Source organism: Lepisma saccharinum, chromosome 8, assembly GCF_977018435.1.
Source record: "Lepisma saccharinum chromosome 8, izLepSacc3.1, whole genome shotgun sequence".
Lineage (NCBI taxonomy): Eukaryota > Metazoa > Arthropoda > Insecta > Zygentoma > Lepismatidae > Lepisma > Lepisma saccharinum.
Window position 1 is genome coordinate 45,315,206 of NC_139236.1, and position 27,994 is coordinate 45,343,199.

Below are 27,994 nucleotides of genomic sequence, written 5' to 3' on the forward strand. Positions count from 1 at the left end.
GGAGTAAATATGATTGGCTATTGATCAGATGTCCTTTGCTCTCTCTGAGGCTCCTCCTTTGGTTTCTTTTTCCTTCCATAACCAAGAGATTCCCTATCGAATTCCAACATCATTACTCCAAGATCCCCACTGTACCTATTCTTTGCAACCTACAGGGGACAAAAATAAATCCTGAATATTTTTGATTTATTAAAAAAAAATATGTTCAACATAATGGTCTTAATAATGGAAGGGGACAAAGAATGAAAAAAGAAAACCTTTCTTGGGAACAGAACAACTAATAAAACCTGCCAGTAAAAATACTGAAAAATGACTTTAGTAAAAAAAATGGGAAGTCTGAATTGCTGTTAAAATGCTTTTACCAATTAGCATAATGTTCCAGTTTCTCAAATAAATACTGGTCTCAGAAAATGCACATTTAAACAAACACATCCAAAAAAATGATATTTCATTCTTTCAAACTTGACGTTTTCATGCATAGACATTGCTGAACCTCTCATGATGAATAAATATGCAGATATACCGGTATTATTATAAGATAAATAAAATCACTAGAACGAAAACCAAATATTCTCAGCAAAGGATATGCACTATGCACAGCTACAGCAAAATCTAAGTTTCTCATCTTGCAAAATTTTACATTAATTTTTAATAGTAAATTGCAATTCTTATTTCTTAAAAAAACATTTTATCCTACTTCCTTATGGATTTGTGTGTCAGAAGAAATATATATTTCTCATATATTAAATGAAACTTGCAATTTGCTATTAGAAAATGAAAACACCAAGTTAAAAATATACTGTGGTTATATGTATATCTAATTTAAATTTCTTGTAATGAAAGGAATTATTTCAAGTCATATCTAAGCACCAAATTATTTTTGCAAGGTTTCTAGTTAAACCATATTGAATCATATACCGAGAAAGAAAAAGCAAAAACAGGAGTTTCAAGACAACTTACACTGATATTCTGTGCCTACATTCTAAAGAAATTCAGCAGTAAAATTCCAATGTGCATTTTAAGAAATCCATGTTCATTTTTCATGGTGTCTGTAAGATATTCAAAAAGGTTTCCCATAGCAAAAATGTTACAACAATAGTTGTGTGGTTGTGAGTAGTCTAAGGAATACAAAACTGGGGAGCTGCTTGTGGGGAAATAGAAGTAACTCTAGCCTAGAGCCAGATTAGAGCAGTGATGAGACTCAATGAGCTGAGTCAACTACTAAGGAAAACCTGCACTGTAGAAGCAAAGGAACAGTATTACTAAATTCTAGAATATTACCTGCAAATACTTCTTTCCTTTTAGGGAGGTCAGTCTTTTGTCTTGAATTATAAGGACATTATCTGCTTCCTGAGTAGCTTTGGCACTTCCAAAAATAGAACTGGTCGTCAACTCTTCTGATTCTTTCTCCTGATATGAAAAAGGAAGATGTAGAAGGAAACATGTAAAAAGTTGAAAATAATTGTTTATATATATATTTTTCATATAAAGGTTGAAACACTGACAAATTATAATTGATATTGATATTTAAATATAGTAGCAAGATACAGATATTCAGAAAATTATTTACTGTTGAAAAGCTATGAGAAAAATCTGGCTCTACCAGGGAAAGAACAAAGTTAAGACCAATGCTTTGTGGCTGAGCAACTCCTGCTCTTCCTGTGTAATTGCATCCGATAGGAACAAGAAATTGCAGTGCTCATAAAAAAGAAAAGGTTGAGACATAATATTTACATAACTTCTGAGTAAGTTTCCAAAAAGTGGAAGTATAGTTTTCTACCTCATTTGTCATAAAAATGTGAAATTTGATGATGTTGAGCCTGGAATTACTCTGTACATTGTGCAAATTCTGGAACTGATTAATTCTGATGAAAATTGTGGGCTTCTTAAAAAAAAAACAATCATCATAAAATTCTGCCTTTCACTGAAATGCGATTTGAACCTGAAATTCAATCGGTTCTTGTACCCCTACTTAACGCAGAAAGGTACCTACCTTTCTGGGGTGGATGACAAGTGTCACATGTATCTAGTAATTTCAGATTAGTTATAAATGATAACATAAGCATTTTATTTCAATATAAAATTACCATAGTTTTGAAGAGATTTTCTCGGAATACTGAACAGGTGAGAATTTTCTTCATAATAGTTGTCTGCTGGGAAGCGAAGAGCGAATGGGAACCAGAAAAGAAGTGCTTATGCAGACGTTGTTGCCACATTGTAGTCTACCTCTCAAGTGCTTTGTTTGTAACTTGTTAATGAAGCCTGTTTTTTAAGCGTGGTGCTGGTTAGTGTGGTGTTATCTTAATATGTGCATCTTAACCACAGCCTGGGCTTGATTTCCCCCAATGCAGAATTCACTCGGTGTACAGTAGGAAAGGCACATGGTTTCTGTTACGAATGCCCAAAATCGGCAAGCACCGGAAACTGACTGAGATAATTTCCCATACATGTTAAAGAGAAGAAATGTAAAGTAAGGTAAAACCAGGGCTGACTCTGTAACTCAGTTCATAAGATTGATGGCACATATACCAGAGTTGCATTTTGCACTTGACTTTGTGACAAAATCTGGTAGGAAAATGGATCTCACACCTTTCAAAGACATCAAAAAATAACATTCCAGTGTGTAATCTGACATTTTGTTTGTTGTTTGAGTTTGCTCTTAAACCCACTTTATGCATAGATTGGGACTGGACCTACATTTTAAAGTTCAATTCAAACCACGTTTCCATCAAAAACAAAATATGCATATCCCTAACAATTGCACATGTTGAATATTCCACAAGACACATTCAAATTGAATTTTTACCGAAGGTACCTACCTTTCTGGGGTGGATGACAAGTGTCACATGGCAGTTGTTCGTGGTTGCAAAATTCCTGAAGGATGCAATGATAACATCCTGCCTCCAGTACCTGTCTATTTGCCTTGATTCATCCAACATTCCCATCATAAACTGAAGGTTGTCGATCACAACATGACTTATGTCATGCACATAAACTGCATGGGTCACAGCCTACAGAAACACAATAGCCAATCAGAACAAGATGTTAAAAAAAGGTTCATAGTTGCTAATAGGACACGAAGGAAAAAGAAGGAAATTTTACCAACTTAGTGATTTATTATGCAAAGGTCTAGCCCCCCAAAAAACTGAGAAAATGTCTTACTGAAACGTGCTAAAAATAGCACAAGTTTTTACAACTGTACGTAAAGCATAGAATGACACACTGTACCCAAAATGTCTTACACTTGAAAGATACTTGTCTAAAATAATAAATGACTTCTTATATGCTCTATACTCCAACATACCTTGTCTGTTATAATAAATATACGTAAACAAGCTATAACTTTTCCGTGAGACTTACTTTTAAAGGTTCTACACCTTGTCTGATGCACAGCAGATGCTTGAATTCAACATATTTTACAAAATAGGTCTCAATTAATTTTTTCTCACAATTTCTTTAGTTCTTAACCTCTGGTCTGTGGATCTCAGAACTACCATACTCTCCTTGCAGTGCACAAAGCTTTGAAGTTTATGTCAGTCAAAATTAAATATGTCCCACATCTTATTGCAGATAAAAAGATGACGATGTTTTAATCATTTTATTATTAACGACTGTACATAATACAAAACTGCTTAATATAAAACATACCTTCTATTTTGCTCTACACTGAACAAAAGCACCACATAACAAAGTAACCTTGATGTGTTTCATTAAATATGTGCCAGTGGTGTATTCTCCCATGCTATCTGGTTTACTACCGGTAAACCAAAGTTTTTCAATTACCGTATATAGAATAATAAATAACCCATGGTGTAACAGCCCATAAGCCAGTGCCAACCTACCAACTGCAATCCTCATTCACACCAGAGGTGGTAGATCATACAACCAGTTACAGAGTGAAGTGTGGTGAGCACGACAAACCCCAGTTGTTCTTGTAGGTTTTCTATGACCAGGTTACGCTACTCATTCGTAGCTTCCCAACTTCATGATGGTGGGTGGCCCACCAGTCCCAGGGCAAAATCTCAGGAAAAATTGATATGCTACTCCTGGGAGTCTCTAAACTGTACGGTCCCTTAGCCAGAGGCCAAAGCTTGCACCCTAGACTGCATGGACACGGTATGGAACCAATTATATAGAAATACATGATGGTTGCGGTCAACGCCGTTTAAAACTACTTACGTGAAATTTAGTAAATTTCGCACTTCAGCGTTGCACAATTTAATGGTTACATCCTATTAATTTCGAAGATCCACTGTCTTCATTCACAAAAGGGTATGGCGTTTGAAGCGGAGATGGTACCGCATCACTGCATTTTTTGTTCCCGGGTGGCGGTAGTTGCGATTTCTCCCGTTCGGTGGCGCTGGAACGTGCATACTGGTTTGCGTCATCTGCTTCCTGTTGTCAGGTGGCATTGCCAGTTGGTTGGGGGGGCTGGGCTGTGCTGCTTGGCATGGTGCCGTTCCTGTTCCCCGCGTGACTGGAGGGGGTCGAGTATGTGCACCGCATCATTTCTTTTTCAGGTCGGGGATCTTTCTGAGGACAGAGTGCCATGTTGGGTGTGCCTGTCCATTGTCCAGGTTCAGTGCTGGTTTCTGTTGGATGATAGCATGGGTTTCTTTGACAGTGTTTTCTATGACAGAGCCGGTTGGGTGAAGTATATGGAGGAGAAGGTGTGGTTAGTGGAGTGGAGGTGTTGAGAGAGGCCTGATTTTGGTGTGTCATTTTTGGCATCTATTACGTGTTTGTTAATCCGTTCTTGGACAGTACGGATGGTTCTGCCAATGTAGGTGTTGTGGCATTGGCATGTGGTCTTGTAGACACCAGGGGATGCAAGTTTTGGTAGGTAGTATCTCTTCAAGTTGGGATCTTCGAAATTAATAAGATTTAACCATTAAATTGTGCAATGCGGAAGTGCGAAATTTACTAAATTTCACGTACACAGTATATAGAAATAGTTGTTGTTAAATCTCGGTTTTTGTTTTACTTGCGTGGCTCCATTGAGGTTTCATTTGTATAATATCTAATTAATATACAGTACTGGCCAAATGATTGGACTCATTATAAAAAAGAAGCATATTTCCTTGTTTTGAAAATGTTCTAACTACAGGTAAATATATTTGACGATTGTTATAACTTTTTATGGGATTAAACTGTTTGTCTGCTTCGATATAATCTTGTTTCCCACAATCCTATCTTTTACTGTGTCCTAAGAATAGATGACAGCACGATTCTTTGCATATTCGAAAAATGCCTGGAATAATCCATGCATTGTTTACAATGTTATTTATGCTATTTTTTGGTTATCTTATAACAAAGGAAATAATATTAATTCTGGTTGTTGTAAGGATGTTCTTTATTTGTGTCTTTGGAGCAACACGTAATTTCAAGAACCACGTGGTTTGAAGTTTAGAAAAAAAGAGTAAAAAGGAATTGTACACGAAACGGGCTCATAAAAAGCCAAAGGTGGTCATACGAAGTACTTACAGTGTGTATAACAATGCAATGTGTATCACAAAACATTAAATCTGTCAAATTTCTCTACATAAAGTGAGTAAATCTGTTTCATTTTTTCAACTAACGAGTCCAATAATATGACCAATACTGCATATGTATACAATAAATAAGAATTGTTATGGTAAACCAGGTCAAATTTTCAGAATATGCCACTGATATGTACGTGCATAACAGAAATACTGTTCAGTGTTATTATTCTTATTACAACAAAAATATTGCATAATATTAATAAAATACCTTGATGAGGAACTGTGCAAAATGAATGGAGACATTGAATTTTGCCTAACTTCCATGAAAAACGAACCACAATTAAGGAAAAGTATCAGCTGACATTTTGAAATAAGTCCAACCAATGATTTCCGATACCAACATCGGCTAAGCTCCTACCAGTTTTATTTCATTTCTGGAACAGGTATGCTTACCTACCTCCATAACAACTTTAATGGGCTGTTGCCCATGGAACGTCATGAAGTACAATGGTAACTGTTCAAATTTATCAGCCCAGAAGTCGTAGAGATTCAGATTTTTCTCCAGAGGAATCCCCGCCATCTGCTGCAGCATGGTACGAGCAAGTCTTGCATTTCGAATTTCAAAGCTTCCCCACAGTGTGTTGACCTGTCTTTCAAAAAGAAAAGACCTTACAAAATTCTCTAATTTCATGACTAATCCTGAATTTTTGGTTAAACAATGGGTGAGTAAGTTCTACATTTTGTTAGTTTTCATTGTAAAAAGTAATAATATGTACAAGAAATACTTTTTTTATGTAGTAAGTAGTAACAGTTTGAAAATTTTATTGACACTGTGTAAAGCAGCCACACAACTATTTCATTTCTAAGCCCTGAGTCAATGTGAGTAACCCCAATTTTACATTCGATGATGATGGTCTCAACATAACAAAATGTTGTAAAAATTTCTCAGATTTTAAATTTTTCATCATTTTACGTTTTTTCAGCTTAGTGCACTGAAAAACGTAAAATTGAGGCTCTACTCTATACACATATTTAGGAATAACTTAATGGCTTCATTCCCTTTGCAATTGTATTGGACAAATGTCTGGGGGACAGTTACAGATGTAACATGTAAGAAACTTTAATCTTGTGTATTATTCAACTAATCACATGAATATTCTGATTTCACTTTATATTTTACAGATTTAGGGAGTTATTACAGTACTTAAAGTAAAGGTAAAATTATCCCATGCTTTTTAAGGAAATGTGGAGGTCGATACTCAAGATCTTGGTCACATCTTAAAATCAGTATCCCTGGTTTCCTTAGCCTCCTAAACTGTGATTATGCTTTATAGAGAGCAAATAAAATAAACTGTTACAGATGAAACTCACAAACCAGACGAAAACATACTATCATTTAATAACTGTCATACTCCATGAGTTAGGAAGTAATTCACATATATAATGACTGGCAAAAACATCTACAAATTTGACATTTTGATTTCATTTTTTATGGAAATAACCAGCCGGATTCAACTGATGGACTGACTAATTTGGTTTATTTTACTTTGCTTTTCTTTCACTTTTGGCTAATTGCGAAGATGAGGATGAGTGATGATATCATGAAATTGATGAAGGGACACTCACAAAAAAATACCCATCATTGTGGCATGTTGTGCTAACTGCACCTGGGCTCATGGGCATCGGAAGAAATTTTTGCAAGGGGGGTCGGACAAGTGATAAAAGTTGAATAGTAGATTAATAATAAGTATTATTACGACAGTTACAAATGTTATTATACAATAATGAATATTATAAACTAAAAAAAATCATTTTTATTCTAAATTATAATAATATAACATAAATGGGGAAACTAGATCCACCAAATGGGTGAATACCAGCACAAATATTTTCCATTATTTATTTTGCATTTTTTGCAGTTAGTATCTGAATGCATTTTGATATTAACCTTTGCACGTCTCATTCAAGAAAAGGCTTTAATTGTTAGGGGATTTTTTTTATATAAAGTTTGTTGTGTGGCCTCTCACCTACAACTGTAATTATTAGAATTTTGAAAAGTGTGGAACCTTCTCTCTGTATTTTTCACTCAATGTTTTCCATCCAATGCATTTTTACTTTGATTATTCTGTTTGAATACTAACTAAATGAACTTCATTTCTTTTCTTAACAATAAGAATAACAAACTTTTGGCTTTCTTGTGTCTTTAATTGAACGATGTCAATTTCCATGGGGGTCACCAACCCGTTCGATCCCCCCTCCCGACTCAACTGTACAAGAAAATGACTCATTATGAATAACTAAAATACTCCCTTAAATAACGGTATCTATACATTTTTCTTTTTAGCTGAGAAGGCAGTTGATCCATTAAAAATCAAGTGGCGATACATGATGCAACGTTGTTTTACAGTATAAGCAGGGACTAATTTTTCAGGGTTAATTTTCCGAAATTTTGAATTTTCACTTCAGCACACTTTCCTGCCAACTATACTTTCATTCTCTTTTTCAACTAGTACCCTATTTTAATATGTAGGTCACATTGCCATCCTATGTATTTTGAATCACTAAAGTAGTGCGAACTTAAACAACATTGATAGATTCTAAATGATTTAAAAAATAACATTTTCATCCAAAAAAATTTACGTTTCTGGGGTAGGTTAAATACTTGTAATTATCGGGTATACCATATTTATGTATGTATAATGTTCAGCACAATTTGAGTTCAAGAAACTATTTTCTTAGTGTTAGCCGTATGTGGACGAAGATAAAATACTGTGAATATTTAATGAGTCACCTGCTCATGCAACGTCCCTCATACATCTGCATCGATATCAGCTCTGTTCTAGAATTTACTGATTCCCCTCAAGACTGATTGATTGATTGATTTAGTTTAATTTACTTTGCGTTTTGTGCCTCTTGGCTAATTTGCAAAGATGAGATGAGTGATGAAATTGATGAATGGACATTCACAAACAACCAAGCCCGAGCAGGAATCGAACCCGGGACCCTTGGCATCGCAGTGCGATGTGCTAACCACTCGGCCCCAGGGTCCGGCGATTCCCCTCAAGACATCCAAAAATTTACAAATCATTCATTATGAAAGGAGTACATAGTGATCATCCCCCCCCCCCATCTTCTAAAACGAAATAACATCTCCCAGATTATATTATGAAAGTAATACCAACCTCTGCGGCTGAGTAGTTAGCACAACATACTACGATACTAGGGGGCTCAGGTTCGAATCTCAGCCTAGGCATGGATGTTCTTTGTGAGTGTCCCTTCATTAATTTCACCATATCGTCACTCATCCTCATCATCGCAATTAGCCAAAAGTGGCAGTGATGCTAAATAACATAAACAAACTAATAATATAAACCTCCAATAAAGCTACAGAGTAAGTTATTTTTTTTTTAAAAAAAAGGAACCCCTTCAAAAAGTACACTCCGGGCTCACATAAAGTGGCACATTTTATAAAGCTGAACAGCTGGTGTATGTGCCACTTTAACTGAACAGGAGTGTACATCCTGAATTAAATATGGTTATTTTTCATGTCTACGAAAATAATTCATGCAAAATTCACACATAATTTCCCATGCCAAATATTCATGCATAATTCCAGAAATTCAACGAAGTCCCAGTAGGTAGACATCATGGTTTTGACAGTTCCCATCATTACATTTAAACAATAATGCATGAAGGTTACTGGAAATCAGGAAGAGAAAGGAAAGGTATTGTGGATGATGTTAGCTTACTTACTCCTTGCATGCAGAGATCAAGTGAGTATTCACTCATTAAGGTGGTTTTCCCGCTGCCTGTGGGACCAGTGAGGACCGTGAGCTCTCCTCTCCGGTGGCCTTTCAGAATGCTGTTGAGGGCAGGATAGCGCTTCCACTTCACTCCAGATACCTGCCAGATAGAACAACCATCAGCACTGTGGTTGAGGACAATGACCACGGATCCTGATGCTCGGTTCATACAGTTACAAAACCAGACTCTACAGAATACATGGTACGTGACACTGTTCATATCTGTCACAATGGAGATCCTTGCATATTTTGGAGGCTGATTCAAATTTTCTGTCCATTTTGCTCATCATTCTCTTAACTCCAATCCACTGCTGTTTATGTCTGTACAGTCATGGGCACATCTGGGTTGTTATGAACCTATTGAAAGTCCATGGGTCAATTACAATCCAGCCGGTCCCCATGGAGGAATGGGTAGCACATCGCACTACGATGCTAGGGGTCCTAGCGTCAAATCCTGGCCTGGGCATGGGTGTTTGTGAGTGTCCATTCATGAATTTCATCATATCATCAATCATCCCCATCTTCGCAAATTAGCCAAAAGTGGCACAAAAAGCGGAGTAAAATAAAAAAAGCAAAGTAAAATAAACTAAATCAATAAATTAAAAATCAACAATTACAACCCAGAAGTGTCCGTGACTGTACAAGTTATTCACAGCCTAAACTCTTCAACCTGAACACCTCCAAATTTCATGATGATAATTAATGTGTTGGTTGAGAACACTAAACTCTGTGACATAACAGCCTTCTCAGGGTGAAAGCCTGCCAAGCACTTTCCATGGGGTGATGTACTGGTTTCTTTCCAACTAAGATGTGGTATGAAATGAGCATGTGTCCTGTGTAGGAATGCAACCCATTATGCTCAATCATTGCATCGATAAGTGTTCATGAGAATAGTACGGAGGGTGAGATGTCCTGTCATAGTGCATGTTATTAGAAAGAAAACAAACCATGAGAAACATTTCTCTTTATAAACTGTTTCTCAAAAAGATGGGGACATTTTGAAACTTAGGTGCAGAGAAGAGAAAACTAGTTGCAAGAGGTTTAATCATGGAATGATTATTGCAAAGGACGACATTTTTTTTATTCCACTGAAGAGATTGGTAGGTTTATGATTTGAAGATGGCATCCTGTAGATGACGATCATTTTTGCGCAACCTTTCCTGCAGTTACCAAGAGACATCCTGCATAAATTGACACAACATGTACACAGGAATCTGTGAGATTCTTTAGTTGCAGCAGGTCGAGTCAAAAGGATCCATGAGGAATTCGTCCAGTTTCCTGTGAACATGTTACATTGAGCTATGCAGGATGTCCCTCGGCGACTGCACGAATGTTTGTGCACAAATGATCATCATCTACTGGATGCCACTCTCATATCACAAACCTAAAGATCTCTTCAGCAGCATGTAATGTAATAAATGGCATCCTTTGCACTATTCATTTCCATGATTAAACCTCTTGCAACTATTTTTCGCTAATCTATACCTCCATTTCAGAATGTCCCATCTTTTTTACACACCTTTTATTATGATTCAAAAATAACATGAAAACAAACTTTAGAAAACTGTTCTGTTTGCAATTTGGATGGAGCAGAGTCATTTTATAGAAAGTGGAGAAAGAATTGAAATGCTTCTTAACATGTGTTGCAACTGGAGATCAATTTCTAGGAAGTACATGAAAAGTATGCTGTGCAAATATTCTTATTTTCTATCACAAATCAGAGATGCACATCAATCCATCAATGTCCCTGTAATATCATCTTACATTAGCTCATAAAATGACCACAGGAAGTCTTACTGAAAGATCTGATGGATATGAAATATCTCAACAATTATAACCCACAATTGAATTAAGTAAGGGTGATGTAGGTGTGTTGATAACATATATATATATCTTACCTTTTCTATATTTTGAAGTTCAGATAAAACATCTTCTCTCAGACTAGCAAATGTTGTGATGGCTTGATGACTTATTGGTTGAGCTTGGGATAAAATTTTCTTTATTTCTATATCCTTACATAATGCCTCAAATGGTGCTGGCTGGCATTCTGTTGGCCTGTTGAAACAGATTATTGTTCTACAATTTTCTAACATTGTAAACATTGGCAGTGAAAAGATATTGCAATTAAACTTGAAGCTCTGAGATGTTAGGAAATGGAATATTAATTACTACACTGCCTTCCTAGATATTGCATACTAACTTTGTTAGAAAATTTCAGGACTGTGTTGATATCTGTGACATAGTTATGTCAATGTTGTTCAATTTTGTTTTATTCAAAGACATAGTCTACACTCACACATCCTTGAAAGTTTGTTGACTGACATTCTGCCAGGTGGCAGGACACTTAGTAACATAGTAACACTTGCATCTCTGGATGGTGGAACATTGTGTGTTGACAATAGACATGGGAAAGGAACTGATGCCAGGTAAAAAGTTATGTTTACACTGAAAAAGATGGTTAAACCTTGAGGTTTTTGCAATACACCTACAGAGACAAAGCATTATCACAAACCCATGGGTTTGAATTAAAGATGGCCAAATTCAGATATTGGATAATTTTCTATCAGGATTTCATATATCTGGATATTCAGATTATCCGAATGTGTGCATCATCCAGACAGTTTTGTAGTTTAGTCATTTCACGAGCTACCCACATATTATTTAATTTGTCATGTTCACATTTCACTGTACGGATTTTCCACAAAACCTTCATCAAATCTGCACAACCTGATTACCTGAATTATTAAACTTGCCCGGATATTCAAATGTGTGCATTATCCGGACAGTTGTATCATATATCCGTTTATTATTATTATTATATTAACATATCATTTTATTCATCATGTTCATATTTTACTGTACATATTTCCTACGAATCATTCATCAAATCCACACTATCCAGATATCCAAATTTGTTTAAAGCAGGGAGGTAGTGGACAAAGATATTAAGGTCTACACTGTCTTCAACCGCATGTACTCCTGACTACAGGGCCTTCGTGCGATACATGTTGTCTGGTGAATTCAGCACACTACTTTTATTATGCATAAAATTTCATGGGGAGATTTGGGAAGGAGAGGACTGAATTTCTGACTTGTCGAAATCTGGTTTTAGGTTCATGTTGCATGCCAGGCCACATACTGCTCTCGTGGTGTGAGAATTTCTGACAAACCACCAAATAAAAGCATCATGTGTGATATGTTTTGGTTTCCCTGACTGAAAAATTCACTGAAAGAATGGAGGCATGCTGACATTTTAGCAATCCAAATGGTGGAGATGAATGTACTGATGAGCATACAGAAAGTTTTTTCCAGAGGTGACTACTTTGACATGGACACGTTTGAAACACCGTAGTATGCACAATTGCTAGTAGGTGGTTTCCTGGCACCTGATAATCAGAGCTGGCACCTAACTCTGAATACGATTTTTCGAGCACTGCCTATGAGTACCTTAAAAATACAAAAATTAAAATTATTAATTTGTATTTGGTTTATTTGATGATATTTTTCTACCTCTAGATAAATCATGACAATGACAATAAATGATGAAAGAAATGAACAAACATCATTCGAACCTATGACCTCTGGCTTTATAGCCTGCCTTGCTATTGTTGATACAATAAATGATGAAAATTTTGTCAATCTCTATATATTCATTAACAAGGAGTGAACACACTAATTCACTATACTGTGAACCCCTCTGCGGAAACGTACATACCTAACAACATGACACCTCTTCTCATTTAACTTCTTAGCAAATGCTCGAGCTGCACCCCACGCTTCAATATCATTTCCAAACCAAAGTGTTATTTTCTTGTAGTGCTCGAGGGTAGGAAGTAGTTCCTGAGACAAATTCTTTAAGCCTGGAAAGGGAAGTAACGTAACAGAATATTTCGTAAACATAACAGCTAACTGCCAATCTGGGCTACGAGATAACGTACCAGAAAAATATGTGGGGAACCAGAAATATTTCTTGAGGAGGGGATAGACTGTTGATGGGGCCTTCCATCCTCTGGCACCATCACTTTGGTGCTATATAAGGGTGTTTAAATAAGTCAACTTTTGTCTTGGACAGTGCATATCAAGTATTTTTGACTGCATAGGATGGGTTATGGTTATTTGTGAATTTTTAAATTTGTTATTGATGTTGAGCTCTTAACAACTTCATAGCATAATGGTGCTATTATTGGGCCCAAAAAAGTTAAAATAAGTCCAAGTAATGAGTCACTATTTTATGCTTCAAAACAGCTTTTAATTTTTAAAAGATGAATAATAGAAACAGAATATAACAAGGATCCTTAGTCACAGATTATTACAGCAAACTATACAGGAAATGTGTTTACTGATGGGAATTTCTTCAATTGTTGGAAATCTGCACCCAAGGAGGGGTGCTATTTTTAGGATATGTTAAAAGAAATTTTGGTACATGTAGTTATCACACAAAAATATTTCCATTTTTCCATTCTAATAGTACATTCATAACCTTCACGGGAGTGAAAAGCAGGGAAGTGAAAATGTTATGGTCTGACAACACAGAACCATGTGCATAAAATTGAAGCTTAAAGTGAACATTGGATAGCTCTGACACCACCAGAGAAAAATTCATGTAAATTCTCTGCAAGTGCAATTGCAGAAAGAAAATAAATCAGCATATTTTATTTCTGGAGCTACGCTGATAGAAATACATATATTCATTGATTTCTGCCAACTAGGTTTCTTGAATATTATTCAGCAATTCAAATTAGGTTAACTATATGGCGTACGCTTTTAGAAGGAACATGAGTTCAGCCAATACGCAGCCAGTGCTGTTGCGCTGTTGCCAAATCAACTGCTAGTGGAAGGGAAACACAGATAATTCGCTGTGTCCAATATTCAGCTTTTTATGGGTATAATGCATGCATGTGATATTTGAGTACAATGAAATATATAGTGAAAAATTCTACACAGGATTATATCATATCACTGCTGCATATAAGAGAAACTCGTACCTGAAAGAAGTTTGAAGGTACGTATTTATTGTACGGGAACTGCAAGGTCATCATCATCGCTCAGTTTCTGTTTTCTGGCATGTTTCCTAGGAGATTTGAATAGGGATTCTCCAATTTCTGTGGTAGATACTTTACCCTGTTTTATAATGCGCAACACAGTATGCACACATACACCACACGCTTTAGCCGTAAGTTCTCGGCTCTGAGAAAACACTGTTTCAGCACGCATGTCTTGTGAACGCCAATTCCTTGAAGTAAGAATAAGCTTTAAAACTAAGATATCTGTCTTGTGAACGTAATACGAGTATTTACCCTTGGTGCCTGTACTACTGGTACGTACTAGGTTTCGAGAGAGATATTATTAATTTGATTTGCTTTATTTTACTTTGCTTTTCTGTCACTTTTGGCTAATTGCGAGGATGGGAATGAGTGACGATATAATGAAATTGATGAAGGAATGTTCATAAACATCCATGTCCAGGCCAGGATTCGAACCTGAGATATCTGGCGTTGTAGAGCGATATGCTAACCACTCCACAATGGTGCTGGCGTGACATTAGTAAATAACACTCACGCAACACATACACTATTGCACAACTATCGAGCATAAGGGCTGTATTGCACATCGTGCTACAATGCCAGGGGTCCCGGGTTCGAATCCAGGCCTGGGCATGGGTATTTGTGAGTGTACATTCATCAATTTCATCATACCATCACTCATCCCGATCTTCGTAAATTAGCCGAAAGTGGCAGAAAAAACGAAGTAAAATAAATCAATCAATAAGGGCTGTATTGAATCCTCTCACAACTGTTCTTCATGCCGTACGAGTAAAATTATCTTACACCGCCCTTGTTATGAAAACGCTGAACTCAAAACTGACCCACACTCGCAATGTTTGTGAGCACACAAGACAATGGAAGGTCATTGTGCATATTCACCCGAATTTGACACCCATAGCTTTACCAAGACACAACAATTCATCGGGGTCAACGAAAAAACAACAGACGGAACACGGAAGGAAAACGAAAGAGTCAATTTCTGTGTGTGTGTGTGTGTGTGTAGAGACATGTTGTTTCCCGTGTTTCTTCGAGAAACAATAACTCCGGCTGTAGGTGACAGAAATTCATGAGACTTGGACAGTCAGGTTCAAAATGTCGTGCTCCATCTTATGATGAACCTTAAAGTGGCAAGTTATATGAAAACTTCTTGCGCGCAAGAAAAATTCAGAACACGGCGTTTAACTCGAGTGCCGCAGTTTCCTAACTGTACAACGTTGCACTCCTGCCATTGGCTGGTCGCCACGCACACCCTCTGCGTGGCTCCGCCCGATATTGCTTCTAAAACAGTGCAACGTATAGTTAGAAAATGGCATCTTAGAATTTGCCATACCAAATATAGAAGTTTACTTCTATTTCAAGAAATCATTTTTTCCCAGAATTAATTAATATGTATTTCTTGCATGGTAGAATTTTTCTTTTAATTTATGGTTGGTGCAGAAATTTACCATACCAAATGATCAAGCTAAAATTCTTAAGTTAGATACTGATCAAATTACAAATAAATATCTGAGGAAGGCAGTCTGTGTTCTGAAAATTTACATTTAAATAAAGCATTTCTGTGCTTGTGACAACCATAAATTAAAAGAATGAAAAGAAAATAATCAATGTTCTGGGACTTTTGCCTAAGTTATACAATTGTGCCAACTCTGAATTTCATGTTTTAGGAGTTTACTTTGCATATCTCACAACAAAAGTGGTATGAAAATATAGTTAGGGCTAAGCCAAAACCACTTTGAAATTCTCATACCTAAAAGCACATATTTTTGGTAAATAATAATAAAAAAAATTTTTGGTGTTATAGCAGTGAAAAATCAGATCAAAAGTGGTACAGTAACCCCCCCCCCCCAAGTTACGTAAGTAATGCATTCTGTAAACCTTTATGTAATTTAAATTTTCATAAGTCGATTTGTAAATTGCTTAAGTGTAACTTCATAAGAAACTGCAATATTTATTATTATTATATGTATGTATCTAAATATGTATATTATTTACACAGTATTATTTTATAAATGAGACATCATGCAGCAGTATTTACTTGGATATATATTATAAAAATATGAAAAATACATAAAAGAATATAAAAACAAACTGGAATCACATTTTTCAAATACAAAAAATGAAAAAATGTCTTGCGATAGCTACGTACAGTTATTACGTAACTGCAAATTTACGTAGTTGCATATATTACATACATACTGTATATAAAATGGCATTTTGGTTTAAAAATTGTGAATATAATCCTAAATTTGATTTAAAAACTGCACTTATTACACAAAATAAACATATCCCTTCTAATAGCACACTTATGTGTTACCAGAGTATAAGTTTATTCCTGTACAAAGAAGTCCATTTTTGCTTCTCAAATATTTACAGCAGAATTAATCCATTTTCTGTGAACTGGATAACTCACAAGATAATTCAAACTTCAGAAAGTGTCGTATCGGTAAACAAACTCTACATATTGTGTTTAAGAGTCTATTTCGCATTATTTTTCGTGACAAAACAGGGTAGAAAAATGCACCTCACACCATTCAGAAACATGAAAAATGAACATAACAGCATGTTATTTCACATTTTGGGTTTTCATCAAAAACGAAATATGCATGCCTCTACCCATACCAATAGATATATTCTATCTCACTGATACCAATGACTGAAAACTACAACAATTAAAAGTTATAAATATTAATAAGTAAGTTTTCCACTGCAATTATATGCATCACATGCATAATTCTTTTTCCACACAATGCTGGTGCCAAATAAATGAAAACTTTGAATTTTGTGTAATTTCCAGGATAATTCAACTTGGTGAAACTGCCATGTAAGATTTTTTACGACTCGACAAAATGCCCAAACTAGAGAAAAGTTTCCAACCGATAATTTCCGATACCAATCCATTGGCTTAAGTGCTAATTGTAGTGTATAATCTCTTATTTTGAGTTTACAAAAAATTAAATATAGGTGTCCCTACTTATCCATAATTTCATTGCAATTACATGTAATTCTTACCATATGGTAAAGCTAAAACTCCTACACTTGACTTCTCAGCAACAGCCAGAGCATCTCTAGTGTTCTTCACAAGGACAATTTCCTGCTTCCTCTTGCACTGCTTCAGCCCCATCATGAGCTGACCTCCGCTGGGAAACACCTCCTCTATGGTGGCACCATCTACATCTAATTTCTTAATTATTTTGAATCCTATGCGAGTATCACCATCGTGTAATGGGAAGTACATCGCTTGCCGATCATTACTTACCCTTGCTTCATACAACTTCAAGGTGGAAACACTGATGTTCTGGAAATGCAAAGTGATACTGATAGGAAACAAATAACGATTAAGGCAGACACTTATTTCACAGGATGGATAAAAATCATTATTTTTATTAAAAAATATTTTTTTATGATTTTTTTTTTAAAAAAAACAAGCTTAAAATTGCTTGTATGGTTTTTGGCACCATACATATAGAATCCGGATTTTGGAGGGAATCCAGATATCGGCTAAAATCTGGATTCCCTCCTAAATCCAGACAGTATATTTTCAGATTCCAGATTTCAAATTTTCTGGAATCTGGTTTTTTTTGGCCATCCCTAATAGATATGTGCTTTTATAAAAAGGCTTTTTCTAGTGAATGGCTCTACAAAATATTCGAACAGGTTGATTAATGCAAATATACTTTTTCTGTTTCTGATACTCTATGTATGAACCTACTATGGAAACGTTTGTTGAGTGTGTTAATGAAACTATAATAATTTCAGTGAAAATAAAACATTCTGGATGTACTCTATAATTGTAACTTAAAATATTAACTAAAATATCTTTATAGTCCTTGTAGCAGAATTTTGGAAATTTTTTTAATGATAGTTTGATAAATATTAGCTAGCATAATTATTTACAGTTTAATGATAATGACACAATTTATGGTTTAACATGATTAGAATTTTGTATATTTTTCTACACAAAATATTTGCTATTTTTGTCTATAAAAAATACTGAATTTTAAATCAAGAGAAATGCAAGTGTGTTTATTTCCTTTCATATGAGCTTTGCACCATCAGTACATATATATTTTGTTTCCTTTATTTTCCTTTCTTAGAGCCTAATAAACACCATTAAATGATTACAAAATTAATGTACTTTCACCAAAAGTGATTCTGATATCTACAAAATCCTTATGTGCATTATTCCATAATTTTTTTATTTAAAGTGATTTATCAAATCAGTGATTTTTTTTAAAAAAAATCACCTGATTTAAATTGAGATTTAAATCAACCCCATTTAAATCAATCCACTTTGTTATTTCACTAACATTTTCTAATGACACGGAATCATAACAGATTGTAAATTGTTTTATGCTAATAACTTTGTTAATGGAATTAAGAAAAAAAAACCTTCATGAAACTAGGAAGTATTCTGCTGATGTTGATGTTCAAAGTGGAAATTGATAGGTGGGTGAATGCTTTGCTGGACTGATTTTACTTTCGGCTAATCACGAAGATTGGAATGAGTGATGATATGATGAAATTAATGAAGAGACATACACAAAGAACACCCATGCCCATGCTGGGATTCCAGCCCGGGTGTCACAGCAGCCTGTGCTATAACTTGACAAGTTTAAAAACAAGACACTGCAAATAGCTGTTGCGCAGCTCACACCACATTTCCCCACTCCACTTTTCGGAGCGACGTTGGTTCGCAGTGTTGCAACTTGGAGGGAGGGGAATGGTCTGAGGATTTTCAACGAAATTTGTATTCGCTTTTTCCTGGGCTGTTTTCTACCTGTCGGAGTACAGAACTTCAGCTCACCTTTCGCCAACGACTCTTTTCCTTCTCTTAAAATTTGAACTCCCCGATGGCGTAGTGGTAGCGTCGTCGCCTTGTAATCAAGGGATCCCGGGTTCGATTCCCGGTGGAGGCACATAGTGGTTCGGATCCCACTTTAAACTGTACATCCAGTATCGATTAGCCTTACTGTGCATAAAGTGGACTTGAAACAACAAATCAATCCAATCCAATTCTTTTAAAACTTGAGAAACCATCCATTTAGATATTCCTGTGGCAGCACTTGTGGACTCGACAACATTATACTTAAGTTTACGTAACTCCTTCTGATTTCGCAAATATGTTGCAACATTGTAAACTATTTCTCTGGCCTGTCCTCTAAGAGGCTTTCCAGAGCAGATTGTGGATTTCGTTGGACCCAGCATGATTTGATTTTTGCATTTCAAAAATATGCAGCCAAGAGTAAAGAGCAAGAACATTTCAGTGCTTTAAAAAAGAACACAGGCAAGCATGTTATCAGATTGCCTTCTCGTAGTGATTGTTATACGATAAAAAAGATAACCCGCACCCCACTCAGCTTTTTTTTAAAAAAAAACAGGCCACTGCTCGATGTCACATTCAGAAAATGAAGTCATTCGCCCAGTAGTTTATCTTAGTTATAAACGTTAACACACGTGCGTAATACTACAGTTTACGATCTGCGCACCACTCGCATTTTCAAAGACCGGATAAAATCAAATTAACCACTGATAAACTGATATGAGCCAGCACCGACAATCTACACAGTAAAAATAGTTTGTCATATTTGTTTTAGCTTAATTTTGCTGAATTGGCACCACTCGTAGTCTCAAATGCCAGACCAGTACGTAGAAGAGTGGTGGGGAGGATGACGTAATTGGAAGTACTCTGCAGCGATCTGCGCATATCGGGACTTAACTTGTGAGGCTATAACCACTATTTCATGAAGGCTGGCAAGTGAATGCTCTGCATGCCATCACCTACTTACCCCCTCCACTTCAAGCACTGGTTGATATAAATGATTATGTCATGTGGGGAAGCGAGGTTCATCCAGAACTGAAGTGCCGGATAAGTAAGTAAGATTATGTCATGTGCGTTGGTTTATTGATTTAGTTTATTTCACTTCACTTTTCTGCCACTTTGAGCTAATTGTAAAAATGACAATGAGTGATGTTATGATGGAGAGACCTCACAAAGAACACCCATGCCCATGTTAGGATTTAAACCTGTGACCCCTCGTTTCATAGCACACTGTGCTAACCAATCCACCACAAAGGTTGGCACATGCTATGTGCTGTGATATTCAATGCGTGAGTGAAAATGTAGTCCTTCATATGGGCATTTAAACATCTCTTGGTAACTCATATTTGTGTATGCAGAACATATCTGTGCTCGAACAATTAAACATTTACACCTAATATCTTACTTATGTACTTTCATTTGGCACATATAAACAAACCACCAAACTTATACAAATCAGAATGGTGTGAAGTCTCTATCATATTTAATGCACAATGGACAGTACTGGATGCTTCAGGGTTGTAACAATCCCATTGAAAGCTAATGGTATCGTTACAACCAAAAAAGGGAGTGTTCATGGACATGCAGATACGCATACTCCAAATTTGTTTATCACAGGAGTATTAGTGAAACAAAATCATCATCATAACATATGGAACTTTTGTAGATGTACATTCTTGAATTAATTTTTTTATGAAGCTATCGTCTCAAGTACCTCTTTTACGGGCCCTAAAAATAGTACAGGCAGTTTTTTAGGAAAATGTCCTCTTTTTTGGGGTAGAGACAACTGCTTCAACCTCAAGATTCATAACAAAATGTTATATTTGTAAATAATTGTTAACATTGCTTCAGTGTTCAATTTTAAAGTAAGGAAATTATACACTCTCAGTTGCAAGCACAAAGACAAGAAATTTTTCTTCTAAGAAAGATAAATTGTTGGGCGTTTGATTCTCTTCTGTTGTCACTGCACGAGGTTTTCATTTCAAAGCATTTGCGACATCTACCAAGTGACTTTGATTTGAGTTTTATGACATCAGAATTCAGCAATATTTATTTATTTATTCCAAGTTTCAGATACAGCACTTGCAAGGCCATTTTACACTGAAAACTCTAGTAAATCAACAAGAACAAGTCAAGATGGTTTTAGGTATAAACAAAAAAAAGGATGCATATAAACATGATAAGACATAAGCAAGAAAACAAACGAAAGATTTACATATTCGTTCTTAGAGAAGATCGGAAAATACTTTAGGGGCAAAAATGTCGATCTTTGTGGGTAGTTTATTATAGAACTGGGACAGCCTGTGGAACAAGGGAAAATGTAGCAGTAGAGGTGTGGAACAATTGAGTGTTTCGGGTCGATCGAGAGGGAACTCTGAAGTTGAATTCTGTAAGTAGAAATTCAGATCTTAATTTTCCATTGATGATTTTATAGAAAAATTTCATATCGGCCATATCACGTCAGGTCTGCAGTAACTGAATGTTCCAAGTAGTCAGGATGTCAGGTTTCTGAAGATACCGCAGAGAAGGAATTCTATGACGAACAATGGCAGTAAAGAAGCTGAGGATGGAATCCATGCTAGAGAGATTTGTATTGGATGCCATGGCACATGTATGCAGTAACATTTCTGTAAAATCTCTTGTGAAATCTAAAAATGTAACCTTTTTTGAAGTTTGTCATCTGCTAACCATAATCGCCGTGCTCATATATTTTATATTATGCAATGAGAGGTTCAAGGACTGAAACAGAACACAATCTGACAACCTCTGAAGAAGCAGAGAAAAGCCAATGAAATTAGTAATGTGACAATTTGCTTGGTAATACTTGTGCATCCCACTGTACCTCAAAATTATAATGTTCACATCTTTAAATAATCCTACTCAATTCTGGAGAACACGGGTAAAATTGGAATTTTGCACAAAATAATAATCACAATATTGAAACTATACTGTATATGTACTCACAGAAAGATTGAATGTACAAAGAACTTCTTGCAGTTCTTTTGGTGAAAGTTTTTCAACATTAGTAGATGATTGCAACATTTTTTTTCTTTTCTCTTCCTGTTCTTTCACCTGTGCTTCATCTTTCATGAGACCAGGAAAGTCTTCGTTTCTCACAGACTTTCCACTTTTCCTCTGACTCATCACTGCAGTTAGAAGTTGCCATTGCCCAGAACATCTACATTGCTGGCACACAAAGAAACCTGAAAATTCATAATTAGTAAATTCCCACAAGCATCATAAGACAATCAAATTTCACTTTCGAATTGACTCCTTGGAAGTAAAGTGCATGAATGCTAAATTGTAACTACATAGTAACCTTTACTGGCTGCGAGCAATCTGTATACCATTCATGCTACAATTAAGTTGTCATGACCCATTTTGAATATTTTTATTTTTTAATAAACTCAGTCCATGCAGAATAACTATGATTTCTACAATTCAAACTAAACATTTTTACTCATCCTAGTTGTTAAAATAATAAAAACACTAAAAAGGACTAATCACCACTCAAAAAACATTTTTCTGATTTGTAACCTTCTTAAACCAGAAACACTCACATGGTGTAATCAATGTGATTTATTTGAGTCGGATTTTTCACATACTCATGTTACTAGTTTTGTTGTTTTATATTTTTAACTCCTGTCTTCATTCTATGAAAATTTTATATTTTATTAGTTTACTTTTACTAATTTCATCTAATATACAAACATACAGTACTACAAGAAACTTGAACAATAGTAATGATTTCTCCAGAGCTTTTAAACATTGAAGGTATTTCTACAAAATATTATAATAAAAATATTAAGACTGTATTATTGGCAGGAGTCCAGGAACGACTTGAGATGACCGGACCTATCTCCGATTTTCTTTATATTTGGCATACTCACTAATTGAGGCCTCCTCATCACGAATCTGAAGTTAAAATTTGTCGGAAATGTCTAGAAATTGCAAAATAAGCGAAAATAAAGTGTTAGTTTTCAGAATGGAAACAAGTCTATTTTCGCGAAATTTTTTGTTTCACAAGCAAATATATATATTCCTGATACTACCACGACACCAAATTTTAACTATGTTTGCCTAACCTAACCACATGCCAATGGTTTGTGGGGCTAGCGTCAATGGTTCGCAATTTCTAGATCCTGATACTACCACAACACGTAATTTTAACTATGTTTGCCTAACCTAACCGAAACTAACCTAACCATGTGCCAATGGTTCGTGGGGCTAGCGCCAATGGTTCGTGGGGCTAGCGCCAAAGGTTCGTGAGGCTAGCACCAATGGTTCGTGAGGCTAGCGACAATGGTTCGCAATTTCTAGACGTTTCCGACAAATTTTAACTTCAGATTAGTGATTAGGAGGCCTTAATTAGTGATCTATGTCAAATATGAAGAAAATCGGAGAGGGGTCCAGTCATCTCAAGTCATACCGGAGTCCATTATTCTTCTTGAAAGAAAAATGAACGAGGTTAACACTGTTACACAACAAACTCTTGTCTACAATGAAGAAAGCTCAATCGTTACGGTGTCTGACCACAATGCAAGAGACCCGGGTTCGATCCCTGGCAGGAGAAACAGGATTTTTTACACCTGTTCAAACAGCTCCAGCACCCACCCAGCATTGTATAAAACAGGTACCTGGAGGAAACTCTAGGGGGTAAAGGCGACTGGGAGCATTGTGCTGAGCACATCACCCCCACCTTCGGCCGTGATCAAGGAAGTGTGGGGCCCTAACTCCACACCCCCTATATGCCTTCATGGCATGGTGCAAAGCACAGGGGAGCAGTTTATTATTATTATTTTTACAATGAAGAATAACACAATATAAAAATAAGAAAAGTTAATACAAATCAATAAACAAAAAAACAACACATATTATGGTAATGGTTCCAAATGTTCAATGATTTTTCTCACGTTTTATAGGAGTATTAGGAAGTACTTTACAATACTGGAAACTATTGTGGGAGTAGTTCAAAGCTTGAAGAAATTAATTCTTAAATTATTACAGTTAAAAGCTTCACAGAGTATTAATTACCGGGAGACATTATGATTTGAAATGAAGCTTGCACGTGCAGTCGTTCTTGACTTCTGGTCAACTCAGGCACGTGTTTTTTGCAGATTTTCATGCAAGGCTTGAAGGGGGTTTTGTGCTAGGGACCAGATATCACGTGATCAGGTGTTTAAAACTTTTAGGAGTGTTATTTTCAAGATACGAGCCCTAAATTTAACCCACCTAACCATGAAAGTATTTTGAGATTAAATACTCCTCAGCATCCCATGCAAGCAAGTACATGGCTCAGCAGTTTGTATCCAAGAAGAGAGTAAATGAATGGCTGCTCGCAAACAAAAATCATGTAGGAATATATGGAAGGGGAAAATCGTTCCCATAGTAAGTAATCACTAAGACTCTGAAGTATGCGTTAACAGACACAACTAGGAAACAAACCATGTGACAATGTCTGTGCACCATGATAAATTCAGAATTAAACAATTGGAACTTGGGCCAGAAATGTTAATTTAAGTAATTTTTTTCAACTAGGGTAATCAAAACAAGGCCTACAGTTTAAAGTAGGATCCAGACCACTGGGAATCAAACCTGGGACCCTTGATTACAAAGTGACAATATTACCACTAGGAAATCAGGGACGCCCAGTCAAAGTAGAAGGAAAAAGTACGGTCAGGTAAGAGTAAATTACAGAAGTATGTGTTAAATTTGATATGAAAATATATTACACTAATTGTGTGTTTGTAGTCATGGACATTTCTGGGTTGCAACAATACCATTGGTTCTAACTGAATTTGAATTTAAAATTTTGGGTGCGTCAGCACTTAGGCTATTTTGCACCCATCACACTAAGTGGGCTCCAGCCCCTAATCATAACAAAATTAAAAGCGTGCCTGAAAATAAAATATCCTTACCTTGGTTAAAAGCTGAGGCTGTAAAGGGGGCACTCAGCACACATAAGGACAAAAACAGGGGTAACACTTTACTATAGGGGTGACGGATTTCTTACTTTTTACAGGAGAAAGTTCTTACGCAAATAATTTTCTTTAGCATTGTGGAAGTTCGTGAATGTAGTTTCGATCATTCTAATTCGAATGCATGTTGTTTTCTACGAAAATCTCTGTCCGACATGCTGTTTCTGCTGCAGCCATTTGCTTTCTGCACATTAGCACAATGTTCCGTGTGTTAGATGACGTAAACCCCATAGTCAGTGTTTCAAACTCGCCGTGTTTTCACTATAACATGACATGTTGAGTAATTTTTTTTTTACTATGCTTGCCTAACCTAACCTAACCTTACGGAAAATGGTTTGTGGGGCCACCATCAATGGTTTGTGAGGCTAATGTCAATGATTTGCGAGGTATTAGCATAATTTCAAATCCGGGCACGAAAGTAGGCATTTACCGGTGAACAAGGTTGCAGCACTGCATAAATCGACAAAACACTATCACAACGTGCGATGAACCAGTACGCTATCGCCATAATGTGTGTTACAGAATCGAAATAACGAGTAACAGTAAGTACTCGTAAATGTAAGAAATACTCCCTCTGTCCCATAATTATTGTCCGGTACACTTTTGTTTGTTGTCTCATAATATTTGTCCGATAGGCAAACTGTGACATTGTTGTATACAAAAGAAGAAAATTAAACATGGGAATGAGTCATACAACGTTATTACCCAAGGATCAGTACAAATTTGCCGATCATGTATCGAAAAGAACATAAATAAAACGTCACCATTTTGGCATACTGGACTATAATTATGGGACAGATGGAGTAGACATTATTTTCATTAGAAATACATTATTTCATCTAAAGAAATGTTCCGCATTCCAGAATAGTACATTAGCAATGTAAAAAAGTGCAAAATAAAGGATTTATAGGTGTCACCCCTATAGTATAGTAGTACCAAAATGTTATTTACACACTAGTCACAAGAAAAGAAATGGTAACAGTTTCATACATCGGAGACACATTTCTTCATTTTTACAGAAGAAACTACTTGTGGAAATGAGTTTCTCTAAGGTTTCCAACGTCAGTCAATGTATTTTCTTTCATCATGGAATCTATTTGATCGGGAAATCATGTATTTTTCAATAGAAATATCTCACCAATGCACAATTGCCATTGCTTTCCTACATGAACCGGATGCTCCATACGTTGGATGCCGTAACTCCCTGTCAGTGTTTCCAATCCTTTTTTTTTTTTTTTTTTTTTTTTTTTTTTTAACTATGCTTGCTAACCTAACCAAACCTAACCTTATCGGAATGGTTCGTGGAGCTATCTATGTCAGCTACCCGTGCATTATGTACAATTTGCACACGTGACAAACACGATAGTAGGTATTTTTCGGTGAAGAAGGTTGGAAACACTAATATTCATTCGCAAAGTAAGCGATATCGCACCGTTACGTGCGTTCGGTAGCACACGAGTTTACAATACCGGACCACTCTCCAATTGCTATGAAATTTCGCCTACTCACTAATTGAGACCTCCTAATCACGAATCTGTATGTAATAATTGGCGGTCTAATATGGAAATCGAGAAAAAAACGAAATAAACTATGTTTTCTTAACGTAACATAACCCTACCATAAGAACAGTAGCTCCACGGAACATGCCATTTCCCCCGAATGGGTGTCACTTATCGCACAACACTTTAGCAACATTGTGTTCTGACGTCACGGAAGAGAGCTTTTTGATGTTAGGCAAGGCAAGGTATAGTTCTCTTAGCCAAAATATTAATTTTTCTTTGATTTATGCTAATGGAACCTAACCTAACAGGCCTAACCTCATAGGCATTCCTCGTCTGACGTCAATATTCAAGGTTGCAAGATTGTTTTGCGTAAAGGAAGACCATTAACGAATTGCGAAAGAAAGATGTTTCCGAATTGCTGTGTATGGACAATCAACGTGGTAAACCGCAAGGTTATTTTACAAGTTCTACACGTAAATGTACAATTTTAAGAAGTGACTGCCAAATATGAACTACAGATACGTCATCAGGACACCGAAATTAGTAAGTAGGTGAAATTTTATAGAAATTGGAGTGTGTTTCGGTATTGTAAACTCATGACAAAAAATTAGTTATTTTAGTAGAAAAAGTGTTTGTTTTCGTGTAAAAAGCATAATGGTACCTTGAACTATGTTCCGCAATACGCAATTGGTAAGTACGAACCATGCGAAACACAAAATATCCGATTTTAATGTGTCTCCGATATATGAAACTGGTACAAAAGAAATTTAAGTTTTCGAAACTATTACTGTACTTGATCATAATTCATACCAGTAGTTTTGTTTATAAATAACTTTTTTAACGATTCCACATTGCCTCCTTTTTCTTTACAGAGAAAGCACTGAACTTTCAAACAAGAATATCCTTCTTCAACGCTTATGCCATTATCTCGCAATGTTCTCTTCATGACTGCAACCGACACTGTCTGTATTTCAGCAGAGTTGACGGAGTGAATACACCTACATTGCCGATGAACAGGGGTATACACCCTTCGCCAGTTTATTAGGATAAATGAGCATGTGTTATAATGCTCAATGTTCAATCGTGAAATTATTTTTAAAACACCAAATCTGTTCAATCCCATTATGTTCTACTGAAATAACATGTTATCACTAAAATTCCAGACACAGCGATCATCCACATTTCAAATAATGTCGGAAATACCTATGTCGTTATTATTTCTTCTGCAACACATAAAATAACGTAAGGTATAATTTATATACAGTGAACTTCTGCGCGCAAGAATCAAGGACTAAGCTTCGAATATAAAATTTTACATTTTCTGTTTCCCGCACTTCTACAACACGAGATAAATGCGGAACGCG

General features: G+C 36.0%; 1 protein-coding gene across 1 annotated transcript; it reads right to left on the reverse strand.

Moving 5' to 3' along the window:
- On the reverse strand, positions 1 to 27,994 carry mtDNA-helicase (mitochondrial DNA helicase). The gene is made up of 10 exons (XM_083127451.1): positions 27,441 to 27,994; positions 22,115 to 22,353; positions 17,341 to 17,626; positions 13,002 to 13,146; positions 11,185 to 11,341; positions 9,237 to 9,386; positions 5,941 to 6,129; positions 2,820 to 3,011; positions 1,282 to 1,410; positions 1 to 149 (listed from the first exon to the last, which is right to left on the reverse strand). Exons 1-10 carry the CDS (start codon positions 27,751 to 27,753, stop codon positions 18 to 20), a joined length of 1,932 nt encoding a protein of 643 aa, XP_082983577.1. The 5' UTR covers positions 27,754 to 27,994; the 3' UTR covers positions 1 to 17.